The 19,707-nt window shown below is 48.7% G+C and overlaps 1 protein-coding gene across 2 annotated transcripts in view; it reads left to right on the top strand.

Moving 5' to 3' along the window:
• The window catches only part of GRIK3 (glutamate ionotropic receptor kainate type subunit 3), a 129,165-nt gene that overhangs the window by 80,627 nt on the left and 28,831 nt on the right, over nt 1-19,707 (top strand). For both annotated transcript variants that reach the window (XM_058040108.1, XM_058040109.1), the window contains exons 6-10: nt 3,352-3,525; nt 6,048-6,191; nt 8,735-8,842; nt 12,367-12,480; nt 14,958-15,161. In XM_058040108.1, coding sequence (XP_057896091.1) covers nt 3,352-3,525; nt 6,048-6,191; nt 8,735-8,842; nt 12,367-12,480; nt 14,958-15,161 — 744 coding nt within the window. The remainder of the gene's footprint in view (nt 1-3,351; nt 3,526-6,047; nt 6,192-8,734; nt 8,843-12,366; nt 12,481-14,957; nt 15,162-19,707) is intronic.

A 19,707-nucleotide genomic window follows, 5' to 3' on the forward strand; every position in this document is an offset into this window, starting at 1 on the left:
CACCCCAGATCTCCACCCTTGTGGGGGCTTTGGATGAGCTATGCGGATCTAAAAGCTGCATTACAGGTTTAGTCTCAAAACACATGGAAAACGCTGGTCCAAATGTGACATTTTGGTGAAGTCGAAAGGGTCTTTCCTTTTGCAGTCAGAACATGGGAAACCAGGTGTTAAAATCTTAATGGGAAGCAAAAAATAAGATTTTTTTTTTTTAATTTTGTGTTTGGTATCATCAGTCACCTTGCAGTTCTCTGTCCCTCTTCTTCCAGGAAGAATTCTCATGTTTTAAGCCAATATTACAGAAAGTATTTTTGCAATTTCTATGTTTTTCTTTTTTTTTTTTTTTTTTTCTTTTTTTTTTTTTTTTTTTTTTTGGTAGAAAATAAAGGCTTTTTCTGGAGATGGAACTACACCTTTATCAACACTTTTCAAAGCCCTGGTGAAACTCTTGTACCCTGGAATTCCTACACATAGACTCAGTTATATCTTAACACTTTTTCCTGTTTTGCTCAATATTTGAGTCTGCTAATTCTTTGACATTTTTGAAGTGAGATAATGCAAAATTGCAGAGAGAAAAATAAACAAAGACTCAGCAATCTGTAAAATGGGGCTTTGCAGCCACAGCCAAGCCCTGCCAGGTGCCAGGGCAGACTTGTGGGGACACCTCACCCATCCTGGACCACTTTTCCAGCCTCCCTCTGAGGATGTGGCATCACTGAGGATCAGTCCCCAGCACTGCTGCCACCAAAGAGCCCAGACTGGGCAAACTGGGGAAGGGGGAGAGCATCACAGAACACTGAGAGCAAAATTGTGTAGGGAAGAATTAATCTGCAGTACAGAAAATAATGAGTGAAAGGGAATGCAGATGAGGTGGAAAATAGAACCAGATGTTTCAATTTGTGGCTGTGCAGGAGCAGAAAATCCAGAAGAAACTGATCTGATGATTCCCATCCACACCTCCCCATGTCCTGACACTCAGCTGGTATTCTGAATTATCCTCTGATTCCAGGAGGTGATAAATCAGGCTGCAGCTGAGATTTAAATTGGAATCAAAGAGGGATCTGATGGGAGATTGGTTTCTATAGGAACTTGATGAAAGGAAGGGTCAGTGGGGAGCAGCAGGGCAGGGACAGCACCCAAAATACCAGTGGGATCTGAGAGGTGGCCAGGGGTGATGGTTTGACAGATGAGCATCAGAGACCATGGGGTCTGGAGCTCAGGGATCTGATTTATCACATTCTGAGGGGAAAATCATCAGATTTTGAACCCAAAATTATTTTCTCACAACAATTTCTGGAATACAAACTAAAGTGTTTGATTAAAAATGAATCTTGAAAAACAGATCCATTCCAGCAGGTCAGGCACAGAACTGCTGTCCCCCTCCCAGCCAGAGACATGAGCACCTGTCTGAGGTCAAACCACTGTATTTGCCCTTAGCTCCCTTAAGTCATTTAAAAGTCAACATTGTGGCCTGTTCTTCACAGTGCCCTTTAACAGAACGTGCAGGTTTGCACTTGCAATTTTTCAGGGTTAAAAAACAGCCCAAAAACCCAAGTCCCAACTGCCATTGTAGGGTGATTAATGGTTTGGTCCCTGCTGCACCTGCAGGTTTGAGCACTGCATCCATCAGCAGTGAGCCGTGGGGCTGCAGAGGCTGGGGCCAGGCTTACAGAAAAGATCAAACCCCCAAAGCTTGTTAAAGCAAAGCAGCCATAAAACCCTCACTCTCCCACAGAGAAGGATGTCTCAGTTGCTGGCAAGTGCTGCTGCTGTCCTGCTTTGCTTAGGGCAGCACATGGGGGACTTTGCCAGCCCCCTGTGGGCAGATAGGGGCTGCAGGTGGGTGGCCCCACAGTGTGGCTGTGTCCCACCAGCACAGCCCCAGCACAGAGCACAGAACAGACACAGCCACAGCACACAACAGCCCCAGCAGCTCCTCCCATACTGAAGCTCATTTTTGAGAAGCCCTTGTGAGAGCAGGGAATGTCACATCTTCGCCCCCACGCTCCATTGCAGACTTGTGGTGTTGCCTTGCCACATCCCCACATTTAAACTGCCAGGAAACCCTTGCAGAAGCTGTTCAGGCTAAATGCTGATGAAATATATCCCATCCAACAAATATTTCACCCCTAACTGCCTCTCACCACACTCCCTCACTCCCCCCTCAGGTGAGCTGGCTTTGGGGCGCAGATCAGCTGCCACATGCTCCTGATGTGCTGTCTAACCCCAAACTCCTTCCTGAGCACCGAAGCTGATATTCAGACACATGGAGAGCCAAGAGCTGCCCCACAGCAGTGCTCCCCCAGTGCCCCCCAGTAGCCCCAGTGCCCCTTGCCAAGCCTTGCTGGCAGCCAGCAGAGCTGAGCACTGCCTGGCTCTGCTTTTCACATCCCATAAAGGGCACCCTCATTCATCTGCAGACTGTGTAGGCTGGCCAGAATGTCAAGAAATGCGTCTTAGTTCCTCTTTGATAGTCTGCAAATTGGCGTTTTGCATTCAGAGTGACTCTGTCATCCACAGCACCCTGTGGGCCTCGGCACTGCCAACAGATCCTCCATGGAAAGGCCCATGGGAGCTCCAGACACAAACTCTGCCTTGTCCCCCCTCCCTGGGTCACAAATCTCTTCTTCTAGGGTCACAGGCAGTTTTCTCCCCACAATCCACTCTCTTTCATGCTGAGAGCAGGTTCTTTGGCTCTTTGGCAGGAGTTTCCTTCTGTTGTGTGTGGGGGAACATGCACATACGGCACTCAAATTGCACCAACACCTCCTGTGGGCTCTGCAAGCAGCCACTGACGGCAGCAGGCAGCACAATCCTCTGAGAATCCTCTGAATTCCTGAGGGATCTGTACTGTGACCGTGTTCACAGGATGAGGGAAGAGACGAGGATTTGACTCCATGGTTCAGAAGGCTTGATTTATTATTTTATGGTATATATTATATTAAAACTCTACTAAAAGAACAGAAGAAAGGATTTCATCAGAAGGCTATCTAAGAATAGAATAAGAAAGAATGATAACAAAGGCTTGTGACTCAGACTCTCTGTCTGATCCAGCTCGCTGTGATTGGCCATTAATTGTAGACAACGACACGAGACCAATCACAGATGCACCTGTTGCATTCCACAGCAGCATATAATAAATGTTTACATTTTGTTCCTGAGGCCTCTCAGCTTCTCAGGAGGAAAAATCCTAAGGAAAGGATTTTCCATAAAAGATGTCTGTGACACTGTACTCCCTCCCACCTCCTGTGGGCTCTGCTGTCTCGCTCCAAACACAGACACACCGACCGACGCAGAAAACTCAAACAAAACAAAGCTAAGCGAAATGTTTAAAACCGGTTTCTCTCTTTTAAGGATCTTTATGCATTAGACCTAGAACCATATCGCTACTCTGGGGTGAACCTGACCGGCTTCCGGATCCTCAACGTGGAGAACCCCCACGTGTCCTCCATCATTGAGAAGTGGTCCATGGAGAGGCTGCAGTCAGCGCCCAAGGCCGAGCTGGGGCTCCTGGATGGTGTGATGATGGTACGGGCAGTTCAAACAGGGCACAGGGGTCTGGGGAGCAGGGCGGGAAGGCTGGGACAGTCATTGAGGCCTAAATGTTACTTCTATTGGTTTTTGCACCAGTAACAACTCATTCCAGGTGTCTGCCCTGAGGCGCTTTCTTGCGTTAACAACTGCCCCTCAAAGTGTGCGGTGAAGCCCACACCCCACTGCTGTGGGGCTAGCTGCCAACAGATTGTCACCAGACAAGCCAGGACATGTCCCAAAGGGCTCCAGCTGTCCCCAAGAGCAAAGGGACACAGATTCTTTAACAACTGTTCCTCAAAGTCTGGGGTGAAGCCCACACCCCATTGCTGTGATAATGCTTCTGCTCAGGCCCAGATGCCAACAGATTGCCACCAGACAAGGCAGGTAGCCAGGACGTGTCCCAAAGGGGTCCAGCTTTGAGCTCTCAAACCCCTTTTGGCTTTGCTCTCAACCCTGAGAGCAAAGGGACACCAGAACCCAGGGCTGGGAGCACAGCACACGGCCAGACTGGACCAGGCATTTTGCAGAGATTGAGGCAGGGGAAAGAGCCAAAGCAATGGGCAGAGATGGGCTGAGCTGCAGCTTTGATGACTCCTTTTAGGGCCTGATGGCAGCTCTGCTCTGCTGAGTTACTGCTGGGAAGGTACAGCACCTGCTCGCCCATCTGTCTTCCCTGCCAGGCTGTCTCCGACCCCCAGAACTGCTGACTGCCTCCCTCCTTCCCTTCCCCTTAGATCTGCCAGAAAGTGGCAAAGCCTCCCAGACTTTCACCTTGAAGTGGCTCCTCAGATCCCTGCTGCTGTGTTTGTTGTTAGGGGAGAGACCCCCACTCTCCCCAGGCTCCTGCCTCTCCCCAGGCTGAGCCCCCCTGTGCCTGCAGCACAGCTCAGTCCCCATCCCCTCTTTGCTCTCTCAGAGGGATCCTGCCTTTGATTCCTCTTTGCCAGGCGTCTATCCACTGGGGCCTGGACTCAGCTGGGCATTACAGTCTGTAATTCACCATGAAATTGCATGGATAAATCCTTGCCCCCCCTTTCCTCCAGCCCCAAATTCCCAAACCTGTCCCTGCTGTGGTCCATACCCACCCACGGATGCAGGTAGGGCTCCTGCTCTTCATGCTTGGTTGCTGAGGGAAGGGAAGGTCACAGGGATGGCTGCCAAGGCTGGAGGATTTTCTCCATGGCTACGTCCTGTGAGATGTTTGCTCAGTTATTTGCTGTATTATTTTGTTTTATTGTGGTTTATTACGCTGCTGTTACACTCACATCTGTTTCGTGGCTCCGTGAAGCCAGCAAATAATGTGTTTTCACTAGGAGGTCTTACCACATCAGAGTGAAAAATAAATCCAATTCTCTTGATCAGTGTTCTGATGTAAGATGGGGCATCTCAAATTGAATCTAAAATCATCACATTATATGGGGGGAAAAAATTCTCCCTAGTTCAGATCACTGAAATGCTAAAATATGTTACAAAGCCATGAGGTCCTGATTTTGGTGACAGCTTGTGTCATTTTTGGAAAACTGTGTGCCCACAAATATCTCTGTTTCTTATTTTCCCATGTATAAAATAGTGTAGAAAATATGTTCTTGTATATTTTTTTTTACACTCAGACAAAACAGACTCAATAAGAAAACTCTGTTACTACCTTCCACATTTAGAAGCCGTTGCCTCCCTCTTTGACACCACAGCAGGAAATGTGCAAGAAACAACCCGAACAGCCAAACAGCACTTCCAGAATCGCTGATTTTAGACAAAAGCCCGAGCTTTTGATCTAAACAACCAAGGAACCACCAGGGAGCACAGGCAGAGAAACCCTGGGGCTGGCGGGGGTAACTCAGAGCAGGTTCCACCTTTTCCTACTGTGAAAAATGCCAATCACTTGTTTTTAAAATTGTAAAAGTTTAATAGTAATAAAATGGTTATAAAAATAGTAATATAATTAGAGGAATAATAATTTGGACAATTTGGATTAGGACAATATGAGACAATAGAAACAAAGAGTTACGGATGGCCGGGTACCTTTTCTGGGCAGCCCGAAAAAGGACCCACGTTAACAGAGGATTAATCCTTAAAAACAATAACCTGTTGCATATTCATACATCTCATATATGATGCATAAATTCCATTCAAACACAGGATTCTGTCTGGTCATTGTCAGCTTCCTCCTCATAATCCTAATGGCGTCCTCCTGCATGAGAGAGGCGGGAAGAAGTTGATTTCTTCTGATAATGGAGCAATAAATTCTCTTTCTCTGAAAGATTTAGGTGTCCTGTGACTGCTATCTTGCTGCCAGTCCTTTCTTTAGAAAAAAAGTACCTTACACAGTATATTTTCTATTTTAACAATTTTTGTTACAACCTAAAAATATATTTAACTCGCCACTTAAGAGAATTAATACAGCATCGCTTTCTAACACAACGCATACAATATTCATTTGAATATTTGCAAAAAAACCAATCACAAAATCGGCATTTTTTCACTCAGCAAGCCACCAACGCTGTCCCCCTTCCCTTTAGACAGACGCTGCCCTGCTGTACGACGCGGTGCACGTGGTGTCCGTGTGCTACCAGCGCGCGCCGCAGATGACCGTCAACTCCCTGCAGTGCCACCGCCACAAGGCCTGGAGGTTCGGCGGCCGCTTCATGAACTTCATAAAAGAGGTAAAAACGTGGTTTTAATTGACTATAAACATTATTCCCCCTGAGGAGCAGGTTCCTGGGGGTAGGTAGTGGAGGCTTGGGAGGTCCAGCGTTGGAAAACTCCCTGGACCGGGAGTTGTGCAGTCCCTCAGTGCTCCCACTGATGCCTTAGGATTTTAGCTTTTGTATCTATTTTATATCTTTTTTCATCTATTTGTAATCCTGTAGGTCTTTAGTGTAGCACTCTAAGCTCCATATGCAGTGTGAGCTGCTGTGGTGGTCCCAGGACGAGGGAAGAGATGAGAATCTTGACTCCATGTTTCAGAAGGCTGATTTGTTATTTTATGTTATATATATTAATAATAATAATAATACATATAATTATAACTATATATGATATAGAACAATTATGTATAATTATAATAATTATATATATTATATGTATCATGTTATATTATATATTATTATTTCATTATATATATTATTTCATTATATATATTATATTATATTATATTATATTATATTATATTATATTATATTATATTATATTATATTATATTATATTATATTATATTATATTATATTATATTATATTATATTATATTATATTATATTATATTATATTATATTATAAGAAAATGATATATTAAAAGAATAGAAGAAAGGATTTCATCACAAGGCTAGCAAGGAATAGAAAAGGAATGATAATAAAATCTTGTGACTGCTCACAGCCTCAACACAGGGGGCTGTCATTGGTCATTGAGTAAAAACAATTTCACGTGCTGGGTCAACAATTGTCCAAATCACATTCCAAAGCAGCAAAACATGGAGAAGTTGAAGCTTCTCAGGAGAAAAGATCCTAATGAAAGGATTTTTCATAAAGTATGTCTGTGACAGATTTCCCATTTTGGGCCGACACAACAATTCCTCTCCAGGCCTGGCAATCAGGGACACCTCACTGCCTCAGGCTCTGAGAGATGGAAGCAAAAGTGAGTTGGGGGCAGCAAACTTGGGGTAAAATGACTGCATGACCTGAAGCTGTAACTGGAGGATGAACCCCCAATATGCAAATGGACCAAACTTATAAAAGCGTGAAAACCTGTCATCCTCCATTTTTTGAGTTTAGTCCCTTCATCTGCCCAAAATGTACCTGAAGACCCTTCAACAAATATAACCCTTTTTATTGCCTTAATGTTGTCTGGCCTCTGTTTTTAGGTAGCCCAAAAAGGCACCAGCCCTGTGGGAGCTGCAGAGCTCAGCACGCAGCTGTGTGTGCTCCAGCTGGGCTCCTCAAACATTCCATGTTTTCCTCGGCTCCCGAGGGGCTCCGAGGGCTGCACATCCCACAGGCAAACCACCTGCACGCCCAAATGAGCAAACAGAGCCTCCCCAGGACTCCAGGGTGGCAAGGCTGGGAGCAGGCTGTCACTGCTGCTCAGGAATTAATGAGGGAGAGCCAGAGGAGCGTGTTTACTGGGAGAAACGCCAGTTAGTCCCCCTGAGAATACATTATGGCACCTTGATCACACTGGAATATTTCAAGCTCCCCCACCCATAAAATAAACACATTTCTCAGTGAGCAGCCTGCATGGGGATGCTCAGGGGAGAGATCCCCAGGCTCAGCTCCACACTGCTGGGATGTGATGCTGAGCAGCAGCCTTGCATTCCTGCAGGAGCATCCTCCTCAGGACAATGCCACAGCACATCCAGCACTGTCCCCAGGCACTGGACACCTCAGTGTCCCCCAGCTCCTGCTCTGCTGGCACAGAGCACCTGGCAGTAGGGTTTCTATCACCTCCTAAATCAGAGAGATTCATTCTAGGGGTGCTGCAAAGTGAACAGTGGGTAAGAAATCGAATTACATAGAGGATTTTTTGTGGAATTGAATTGAGGCATCTTTACCCCAAGCTCCTGCTCCTGATCCCAGTCAGCCCAGGCTGTTCAGGACCTCAGTCAGCCAAGCAGTGAAAAATCTCTGGGAATGGGATGTCCCTAGTCCCAGTGAGCACCTTCCCATCCTTATGCTGCCAAAAAATGAAGCAGGGCACCAGCAGCACATGGCCCCAGACTCCTGTGCCTGTTTCCAAACCTCATGAACACATTCCTGGCCTCTTCTGCTCCATTCTCCCTCTGGAAGGACAGAGGGAAGCATCCCCATCATTTAAGCTTCCACACACCTTGGAAGCAGCAGCAGGTTGGTGCACAAAGGGATTTCTCCTGGCTGGAGCTGCCCCAGAGCCAGTGTTTGTCAGCACCACAAGGATGAAGGCAGCTCACAAGGATGCTGTGATAAATGCAAGTCGTTTTCTACTGAGTCATCACGTCCTGCAACAGCTGGTGAGCACAAAAGGTGCGAACAGAAATTGTAGCAAGGACTGCAAGAGAGGGAAGGAAATCTCCAGCTCCGTCTGCAGTCTGAGCAGCAGCGGAGGGATTATTAATTAATCAGGCTCTTTAGGGAGAAAGAACCAGCATAAGGACTAATTAAAAGAACATACAGTGGAGGGCAAAAGATTATTTATGATACTGAGTAACAGCCCTGCTACTTTTTCTCCCTTGCACAGGCCCAATGGGAAGGATTAACGGGACGCATTGTCTTTAATAAAACCAGTGGTTTACGGACAGATTTTGATTTGGATATCATCAGTCTCAAAGAAGACGGCCTTGAAAAGGTAGGCAGGGTTTGTTTTATCTGCATGTGGCTGAGGATAACGCTGGTGCTCAGCAACAGAGAGATGGTTGGTGCTGTATTGATTCCAGGTTTCTGGGGTTTATATAAAAGGATATTCACTTTGTGGGATTTCTCAGATCCTTTTCCATGCTCAACCATGACTCACTCGCCCTGAAGCCAGTGCGTGGGATTACAGATTGCAGAAGTGCTTGTGGCACTTTTCCTGGGATAGTGGAGGCAAAAGAAACTTTCTTAGCATCCATTAACCCCTCCCTGCCCTAAGCAGGCAGGAATGATGCCACTCCCACTCCCTCTTGGTGGTCTGGCTCAGAAACCCTCAGTTCTTCTCTGAGGAGACCACAGCACTGGAGATCATCATCTGCAGTCATTTCCCACTATGAAATTGCCCAAGGCTGGGAACAACCCCAGTTTATTACAGCCTGGAGTTTACAGGATGATGCACTGGGTATTTTATTTATTATCTAAGGGACAATAAGGAAAAAAGATAAGGTGGCTTTGCCTGCCTGGCTGGGGGTGTCATGAGGGTCAAAGGCATGAAGACTGCATCCTTAGGTCCTCCAAATTAGTGCAGATCTCCTCTGGGCACAGTAAACCATGCTGATGTGCAAATCTGATCCCAGGTGTGCCTGGGGACTTAATTTCCTTCTCTTCAATTACTTAAAAAAAGCAAACTTAAAATAAAAAGGCAACACACACAGCCTTAAAGCCCTTAGATTGCAGGTTTCAAGGTGAGATCAGCTGATGACAAACAGAGCAGCGAGCGGCTGCAGCACATGGAGCTGTGATTTCCAGGAAATTCCATGATTCTGACTACTCTGCGAGCAGCTCTGTGTCCCTGTCCTGCTACAAGTGTCTATCATCTGTACAGGAGGAATTTGGCAGGGCAGCAAGGCCCTTTCTAGAGCAGAGTCTGCTTTGAGACAGGTACCAGGTGCCCATGGCAGCCGGGCACAGTGCTGGCTCTGTCCCTCTGGGCAGGGGGACAGGTTCTGAACCCACAGGACACCTGGCTGGCAGCAGGGAGGGATTTCAATTACCTGTGCATGGCCTGAGAGCACAGGGGACTGGTGCAGGGAATTAATCACTCAGCACAGGGAGGCAGCCCCAGGGCTGGAGGCAGCCATGGGTCCATTCTCTGTTTGGAGGGGAGGCTCCCGTGCCACATCCCCTTTCCTCACCGTTTGGTTTTCCTGGGATTTGAAGTGAATGGCAGCCACACTTCCCCACCACAGCAGCAGCTCTGTGCCTCAGGTAACACAGCTCAAGGTCACCACAGCTCTCTCCTGCTGGGGAGATTTTGGTGTCAAATAAGGAATAAAAGAAATGTTTCAAATCAACCCAGTGACCTTCAGTCTCACAGAGCTGGGGAAGGTGCTGGTGCTCGCAAGAACTGAGCAGCAGCTGACCTTTGTAGCCTTATTTCCTCACAAAATATTTTGTTTATAGAGCCTAACCCAAAAATAACAACACATCTTTTTGAAGCCCAGCAGCACCGAGGCGCTGCTGGAGAGCTGTGCTGGGCAGATAATAGAAAACATTCCAGCCTTTTGTACCACATGAATCCAAATGTTTAAGCACAGCCACAGAATCACCTGTCAAACCAGCACCTCTCAGGTGGGCTGAGCAGAGCTGGCACCAGCTGGAGTTATTGCAGTTCTCTGTCACATCAAGCCCACTGGAAGCTGCCAAACCTCGACGTGTCCCCTGCACACCCCATCAACTTTTGTCTCCAATAATTCAGAGGTTTCACAGTTCCCACCATTATTCTCCTGAAAGCTTCGTGTCAGCTCCAGAGGGGTTTTAAAGTATCGATGTCAAATCTCTGTTGAAGCCAGAATTCTGTCAATAGTTAATCTGAACTAACAAACACCAAACTACAAACAAATCCCAGCTGGATTGTGCTTTATGTATCACAGCTTATGTTTGTTGAGCTTTAGGATTGAACCCCCTGATCCTCATACCTCCTGGATGTTCCAGGGATTACAGGAGTATTACCAAATCCTAATTACATATAGTTTGACTATCTGACTCACACAGTTCTCTTAAAGCACTTTTTCCTTTTTCTTCCTTTTTTAATATTTTAAACTGATTAATTCAGTCTTAAGTGCCGTGCATTTAATTTTCTTAAAGAAAACGTAGCAAGGCAGAAGTGAGTTGGGCTGCAGTGCAGCAAACTGGGGCCTCTCAGGCTTGCTTTTTTCCCATCCACAATAATAATAATTTTTGACATTGCAGCTGTTGTGTGATCCAAGGCAGAGATGGGGGATCGCTTCGGTTTTACCTGAAATATTTAAAACCTTTCACAAAGTTCACGGAAACTCTTCCAGAATTTATGACAATTTTTTTTTGCCAGGCAGCATTGCTCATTACAAAGTCTCTTTTTGGGGATGCAGTAAAACCAAGTTCTCCCCTTGGACTGCTGAAGAGGCTGAAGAATCTTAAAAACAGCAATAAATAAAAGATGGGATGCTGCTGGCTCCCGGGTGGATTGAGCTGCCTGCCTTTGGCTTCTCTCCGAGTCCCACCTTGCAGTTTGACCCTACAGATGGATCGTTCTGTTCCCATTTCCAGGTGGGGTTTGTTTTATTCTCCCTGCCAGGCTGGCTCCGTGGCCACCCCGCTCCATTTTCTGGCAGCACTCCCACATTCCTGCAGCTTTCCTGACATTTTATCTCTCTGTCACAGTCCTTTAGCCACTCCTGCCTTCAAAGTTTGTCCCAAAGGCTCCCCTGCACCGTGGAGATCAGGTTAACAGGCTTAGCCTCGCCCAGATGACTTCCTTAAACAGAGACATGCTTTGCCATTTCTGGATCAATAGACTTCATTGAAGTCTAATAATTTATTACATTTGACAGCTTGAGAAAACAGAGCACCTGAAGTAGAGCTGATGTGCCTGTGCCACCCCCTCCTCCAGGTTTGCAGCCAGGACTGAGAGCCCCCTATTGCAGGGATTTCCCAAAGGGGGGCCCATGGCACACCTAGAGATGTGTTAGAAACCTCCAGCTGATTTGCCACGGCACAGAGAGCAGGAATGGGCCCTATCAGGGATCTGCAGAGCTGGTCGAGCCTTTTTAATCCTCCCCACCAAAGCAAATTGGTGGGGAAATGGAAAAGAAAGAAAATGGACTCCGATTTGTGGTTATTTTTCTTTCGCTGTGCTTTATCCTTGCCCAGATTTGACTCTTTAGTGTGGTTTGATTGTTGCTCAATGCGGTGCCTTTGCAAATTATTCATTCATTCATTCAGCCCCTAAATTCAAGCCCCCATAGTCTTCATCCACTGCAGCAGCACAGGGGCTGTGGAACGTGTCACATGTGGAACATGGACTGACCTGCAGCTGAAGGGTTAATTCATGGTAATTCCAGTTTTGCTGCTGTTTGCTGCAGAGAAAAGAAGGAAGTTCTCTTTTCCAGGCCAGTAGGATGCTGGGAACATTAAAGAATGCAGGTAGGGATTGAGGAATTGGAGATGGGGGGTTCACTGTGTTGCTTTGCTTCCTCTCAGGTTGGAGCATGGAGCCCTTCAGATGGTTTGAACATCACAGAAATCTCCAAAGGACGAGGGCCCAACGTCACGGACTCGCTGAGCAACAGATCCCTGATTGTCACCACGGTGCTGGTAGGGGACTGTCAGCCTGTCACTGTCCTTCCCCACAGCCTCAGGGATAACCCAGGGATCCCCAATGGCTCTGAAAGCTCACAGCACCCCAGTGCCTTTTAAAAGGATGGGACTCGATATAGTGTGGATTTGTATCATAAAAGGAACGGGACCAAGGTGCCCAGAGGGGAACAGAGACAGGGGACACCCTGTCTAGGGCAGAAGGGCTGGAACCAAAGGTCTTGGATCCCTCAGCAAGGGGTTAGCAGGGTGGAAGCTGAACATAAGCCAAAGACAGATGCTGCAGCAGCTTTCCTTGCAAATCAGCCACTCCTCCTGACGAACTTCCCATCCACCACATGACATTTTTTCCCATAAAACATTTCCATGGCTGTGGAATTGTCTGGGTCCAGGCCATGGTTCCCACCATACCTCAAAGGCTGTGGCATAATGCAAAATGATGGAGCCAGGAGGGGACTGTCAGCCATCTGCCTTTGACAGGCTTTTTTCAGGCAACATTTCCATCTCGAGCTCCGCGAGCACGTAGGAATTACATAAGGCACGGGGTGATATCAGTTCCCATTAATTGTGCCACTCCATGGGCCTGCACGTGTGCCAGGGGGTTTCCACCTTGGAACCAGGGCTGTCCTGGATACCTGTGCCCAGGGGAGGAGGGAGTGTGCTCAGACCTGAGTTCTGCAGTGATTGCATGGCGTATGCCGGAGTCTGAAACATAAAATAGAGCCCTGGATGTTATTTGCATTTGCAACACCCCTTTGTAGTTCTGCACTGCTGTAAATGACGAGAGAAGAGCCATAGGAGGAGCCTTTAAAAGAAAAAGCATGAAAGGCTATTTTTTCCCCTTTTGCTCATATTGCAGTGACTTGTTGGAAGAGAAATATTACCCCAGCAGCCAGTGCCGCTCTCCCCAAGCAATATGGGAACTGTGAAGTTATGAAATTGAGGGCACCTTCACTGAGAAATCGATTAGCAAACTGAGAGAGCTTGTGAATTGGATGTCTGGCTATTTTCAGTAATAAATTGTGAAATAGTCCGTGAATAAGTGGTTCACAGAGTTCAGAATTACCCCCTAGGAAATGTTTGAGACCTGGAGATACATTACTGAAGCGAGCGACGTCCTAATGTTCAGTGCTTCGGCTGTTAAATATGTATGTAATCCCTACAGCGCTTCCCAAAATTAATAGTGCTTTATGGCTGCTCTGGAGCCATGGATTTATATCGAGATCCATAGATTCAGCTGATTCACAAACAAAGCACTAATTCCAGAGCAGAAAGCCGAGGAGGCGGAGGGGGAGCGCAGGATTGAGCCGAGCTGCGCGTGCCAAGCTAAACTCCATGGGCGTGATGTGATCAGCTGGGCTTTAGAACTCTGCAAATGGGGCTCTGTGTGCTGCCACGTCCCCTCCTGACCCTGCTGCTGGGTCAAAGGAGCACCCTCTGCCCCCAGGGCAGAGCTGGGGCTGGCAGGTGGGCAAAGACAAGCACCATATGAGCGCCCTCCTCAGAGCACCCCACCAAACCAGGCACTGTGATGCTCTAATGAAGGCTCCAGACCTGCCCTCCCGCCTCTTCAAGCCCCTCCATGCCTGGGTAAAATCACAGAGGGTGTTTGCCAGCACAAAGCACAGTCCTACCTCACCCTCCCTCTCTGGCCACCCCACAGCAAGGACAGGAGACCTGCAGACTCCCTGAGATTGAGCCAGGGACTCACTGGAGGTACCTCAGCCTCCTCTTGCCTTCCAGCTCTTGCCTGCTGCCCACCACCTTTTCCATTTCCATCTGTCCTTCACACGTTTTTCCCTCAGGCTCCCCGACGTGGCTGCCCAAGCCTGAGAGGCACCAAAGGATGCTGGACTTCTCTTTGTGTCCATTTCAACTCCACCTGCCAGCCCCTGCTCAAGGGGAGGGATCCACAGGTGCTTTAGCTGTCCCCTGTGTTGGAGCCCTGCTATAGGTCACACACCCCCAGCTCTCCCAGGCAGCCAGAAGAGCAGCACACAGCACAAAGTTTCCCTGGGCAGCAGCTGGGCAGTGTCCATCAAGCAGTGCCAGCACAGAGTGAGCTGAGTGGGGAGGTTTTGGGGTGGCCCCAGCTGTGCACAGCTCTCAAACCCTGAATTTCCACCACAATCCTGTGGTGAATGGCAGGTACCGTGTGCAGGGCACGGGGGTGAGTTTGTCCTCCCCCTCTTTTGCTGTTTCTAACACTTCATTTTCAGAGCATGAAATGGTTATTTTTCTCCCTGAAATCCTACCAAATGGAAAACAGTTGGCTGCTCAGAAGAGACAAAATTAAATTTTGTGGGGTAAACAAGGTTGCTAATTAGCTGATGCGCTGTGCAAAGTTAATTTATTCCCAACATGTCACAGTGCCAGCCCTGCCTGGAGAGCCGGTGCCTGGCAGCTCGGGCTGACCTGCAGAGGTGGCCTCGCCTCCAGCTGACCCTGAACTGGGACTTTTTGCTTTCCCTGGGCAGGAGGAGCCCTTTGTGATGTTCCGTAAATCTGACACGGCGCTGTTTGGGAACGACCGCTTCGAGGGTTACTGCATCGACCTCCTGAAGGAGCTGGCCATCATCCTGGGCTTCTCCTACGAGATCCGCCTGGTGGAGGACGGCAAATACGGGGCACAGGATGAGAAGGGCCAGTGGAATGGCATGATCAAGGAGCTCATCGACCACGTGAGTGAGCCCATGGGTGGCTGACGAGGGTTGGCTGTGCCAGGCTGTGCCCGCCACTGTAAGAGCCTGAACGAGGGATGCAGGACTGCTCTCCAAAATACAGTTTATTACACCCAAGATGTTACAGGAGTCCAGAATAGTGGGTGACAGAGCCTGTGCCTACAGCTGTCAGCTCCAGCTGCAGGCAGACCTGGAGACCCACATCCCTCATTCAGGCTCTTACTAATGGTGCCTCACATTGGGCAACACTGTAAGAGCTTAAAAGAGAGATGTGGGACTCCATGCAGCTCCTCAAAATGCAGTTTATTGTATCCAAGAGGTTACAGCGGTCCAGGGTTGTGAGCAACAGAGCCTATGCCCACAGCTGCCAGCTCCAGCTGCAGGCAGGCCTGGAGACCTTAGTTTAGGTTACAAATGCATTCTATACTTTTCTTTTGGTTACAATGCATTCTATACTTTTCTTTGCTGAGCATCTTAATACAGCAGAACCAATCTATACCTTTACTTTTATCTATAGCCTACCATAACTAATATAATTACCATATTCATGTTACTGTTCTCCAATCACTAAAAGTCAGTACATTACAGTTTAAGCTAGAAGTTGGCTTTCAGTTTTCTTGCAGTGGAAAATTCTGAGACTTTTTTTACTTGCAACATTGGCAGGCTTGTTTGCCTGTGCTATCTTTCTGCTTGATAAAAGCATCCTCTTGTTGGAGGTGGGTTTATCCCTTACTCTAAGCCATAAAAACCCCTTCTAACTAACACACCCTTTGCCTCCTTGGTTATCCAGTAAGACTGGCTCAGCAATTCTTTTCTTCTATATCAAAACTTGCTTTCATTTCTATTCCTTCTTCAGATTCTACATTCAAAAATCTTTCTGCCCAGCACACATACCTGTGAGGCTTTCTTGTCAAACTTTCATCCTTTCCAACATCCCTGGGCTGGCTCTCTGGGGTGGGACAGGTGAATTTCTCACTGACCCAGAATACCCACAGCGAGCTCCTGACCCTGCTTGGCTCCTTGTCACGCTGTTTGCCAGAATATCCCTGTGTCTGGCTCTTCCAAATATTAATTTGAAATTCCTGAAAAGGGCTGTTTTCCCAGCACAGAAATGGGCTCAGTGGCTCCAGGCACAGCCTGTCCCGCACTGGGAATCAGGCTGGGTGTGGGGACAGGGAAGAGGCTTCCCCTGGACCAGGGGCACATGGGGTGTCCTGGGCTGGCAGCATGAGCTGCTCTCACCCCCGAGGACAACCACAGGCAAGGGCCCAGCACCAATGCAGCCTGGGGAGCCCAGGCATGTCCCAGACACAGCCCAGCCCAGAGGAGACATCCAGACTGCAGGAGCAGGTGTGCCCGGGACGGTTTCATTTTTTATTTTCTATAAGAGCAACTTATTTACTAAATTCTCCTGGGACACAGAGCTCCCTCTGCCACACAGCAGCTGTGCTTCTCCTTCCATGGCCACTTCCAGGAGCCCTTTAAGCCCCAGGGAACCTGTTGGAGCAGCAGCTTTGCTCCCGCAGCCGCCAAAGCGCCGCCGCCTCTGAAACCGCCACTCGCGGCCAGAGCTTGCTCAGTTTGCTAATTAGATATCTTGCCTCCAGCACATCCTGTGATCCCAAGGGCCCAGTTATGGAGGTGAGGAAAGCTGGTGTTTTTATGAATATCTGATTCCCAGCGAAGGCCTCTGGAAGAAAAGCTGAGGACAAAAAGAATGCTGCTCTCTGCAGCACAGGCAGCAGCGCAGGCAGTGCAGAGCGCTCTCCTCCTGAGCATCCTGCTCAAGTGGGGCAGCCCTTGACCACCCCCAGGTCCTGGCTACATTCTGAATCCACAGCCTAAGCAGCAAAGACACAAAAATAATCCCCTGTAGAGCTGTGATGCTCTTACCATTCATGGGAGAAGAATGAGTTTGCTGGGTGAGTCACTGTGGTGTGTGGAGAGTCAAGCACTGGTTGGGACTGATGAGTGGCTCAGGAGCTGGGCTGGGCTTCCAATCTGCTCTCTCTGCCCTAAATGACATTGGACAAGTTGCTTCTGTGCACTGCTTCCTCCATCTGTAAAATGCAGATGATAATTATTATGTCCCTTTATAGGGACAGAGTGATGCTTAATCAGTTTGTGACAAGCACTGCAGCCCTGGGCTGGCCTGGCCCAGGGAGCAGGAGAGCAGCAAGGGCAGGCAAGGACAGCCCTGGGGACTCCATCTCATGGGGGAGCTCTGCAAACCTGCCTCGGTGCTTTTCCTTCTGGAAAACTCCGTGCAGCTCAAACCACAGATTTTAGAGCTTCTTACACAACAGCCCTGCCGAGTTAGACGAGTGGCAGTGTCCCAGTGGAAGCTCTGCTGCTCCGAGTGATGTGAGTGACACAGATCAGAGCTGACACCGAGTGGCAGCTGTGCCCCTTGGCAGAGCCCCTTGGGACACAGCTCCTCTGCCTGGCCCCACTGCTGGGAGCAGCCTCTGGAGCTCTTTCAGTGCTGGGAGCAGCCTCGGGAGCTCTCTCAGTGCTGGGAGCAGCCTCTGGAACTCTCAGTGCTGGGAGCAGCCTCTGGAGCTCTGTCAGTGCTGGGAGCAGCCTTTGGAGCTCTCTCAAAGCTTGGGATGGGCTCTGGAGCTCTGTCAGTGCTGGGAGCAGCCTCTGGAGCTCTCTCAGTGCTGGGAGCAGCCTCTGGAGCTCTCTCAAAGCTTGGGATGGGCTCTGGAGCTCTGTCAGTGCTGGGAGCAGCCTCTGGAGCTCTCTCAGTGTTGGGAGCAGCCTCTGGAACTCTCTCAGTGCTGGGAATGCTCTCTGGAGCTTTCTCAGTTCTGGGAATGGTCTCTGGAGCTCATTCACTGCTGGGAGCAGCCTCTGGAGCTCTCTCAAAGCTTGGGATGGGCTCTGGAGCTCTCTCAGTGCTGGGATTGGGCTCTGGAGCTCTCACTGCACTGCAGAGCTCACAAGGAACAAATCCCTCCCAAGCGAATAGAAGCCAGACAGTCAATCAGCCCAAACCATGTCACTTCCAGTGTCCTGCAAGACACCACAAGGCTCTCAGGAGGCTTCAGTCATTCCCAAAGCTGTGGTCAGCTACTTGAGATAGACAAAAAGGAGGTTTGAGGAGCAATGCCATTAAATAACACAAAATTCATGGTCAAACCTGCATGGTAGCATTTCTTGGGTAACTATCTAAAAAGCAAATCAACACACAGCAGCAGGAAAGGGCCAAACATCCTCTTCCAAGGCAAGTTGAGTTCTTAGCTGTGAGATGCAGCTCTGTGCTCTGTCCTGCATGGCTGAGCTTGTGCCTGCAGGGACACTGCCCAGGCCCCACATGAAGCCATTAGCTCCTTTATCTGCATGCCATTGCTTTTTATAGCAGTGTTTATGTAAAGCCTTCAGAAGTGAAATTGCAGCCAGATGGGCCCTTCCTCAGCAGCATCTTCGCCTGGTGTGGGGAAAGGCACAACCCATGGACACTGCAACAGGCCAGATTTAACCTATTTCACACCCAGGGGGAAAAGTGTTAGAGACAGCATTCAAATCGAGTGGTGGTGATGAAAACAGGGCTGCCCACATCCAGAGTTTGGTATCTGAGCTGGCTTTCCTCTGTGTCCAGCTGGTTTTCCTCTGTGTTCAGCCCTGAAAACAGGGCTGCCCATATCCAGAGTTTGGTATCTGAGGTGTTTTTCCTCTGTGTCCAGCTGGTTTTCCTCTGTGTTCAGCCCTGAAAACAGGGCTGCCCACATCCAGAGTTTGGTATCTGAGCTGGTTTTCCTCTGTGCTCAGCGTCTCCTTCTCATAAACAAATTGGAATTATTCAGGTGGGAGCATAAAGCAGGCAGGATTTTGTGAGGTCAGGATTGATTCAGTGCAGAAATCCATTGCATTGCTGGAAATCCCCTTAGCCCCCTGGGCTGCTGTGACACAGGTGGGCTGAACTGGTGTGGGCTCCCTGAATGACCTGGGCAGAGCAGGGGGTGAGGTGAGAGGCTAAAATGGTGATAATTGTTGCTCAGAGGGCCTGGGAGCTGTGGGAGCAGCAGATTCTGAATAGCAGGAATCAGCAGATTCTGCATCCCAGGAATCAGCCAACTCAGCTGAGGCTGAAATTTGGAGAGGAGAAGCAAGGGGCACCTGTCCCCTGGGCTGGAGATGGCATCAGAGGAGCTGGGTGAGGGTGGCCTTGGCAGGTGCATGACTGCAGTGTCTAGGGGACAAAGGTGCTGTCACCAAAGGGGTAAATGCCCAAAAGTTGGCACCCCAAAGGTGAATAATGTGCTGGGACAGGTGTTTACACAGTGAGCTGGCTGCAGTCACGAATCCTCCCCCTCCTCTCCCTCTGATCCAGACGTGCCTGGCCACAGGCAGGGATGCCTCAGGCTATGATCCTTTGTAAAATCCCTGTGTTTCTAGTCTGGCCTTAAGCATAAACAGGAAAAGCAACAGCAATCAGAGCAGCCACAGCACGACCCTGCCTCTGACAGGTCCCCAGTAGCAGATCCAGAGACAACAGCACCATGCAGCCTCGTGCAACAGCCCTGCCCTGCTGCCTTTCATC

Source organism: Melospiza georgiana, chromosome 24, assembly GCF_028018845.1.
Source record: "Melospiza georgiana isolate bMelGeo1 chromosome 24, bMelGeo1.pri, whole genome shotgun sequence".
In the NCBI taxonomy this organism is placed as follows: Eukaryota; Metazoa; Chordata; class Aves; order Passeriformes; family Passerellidae; genus Melospiza; species Melospiza georgiana.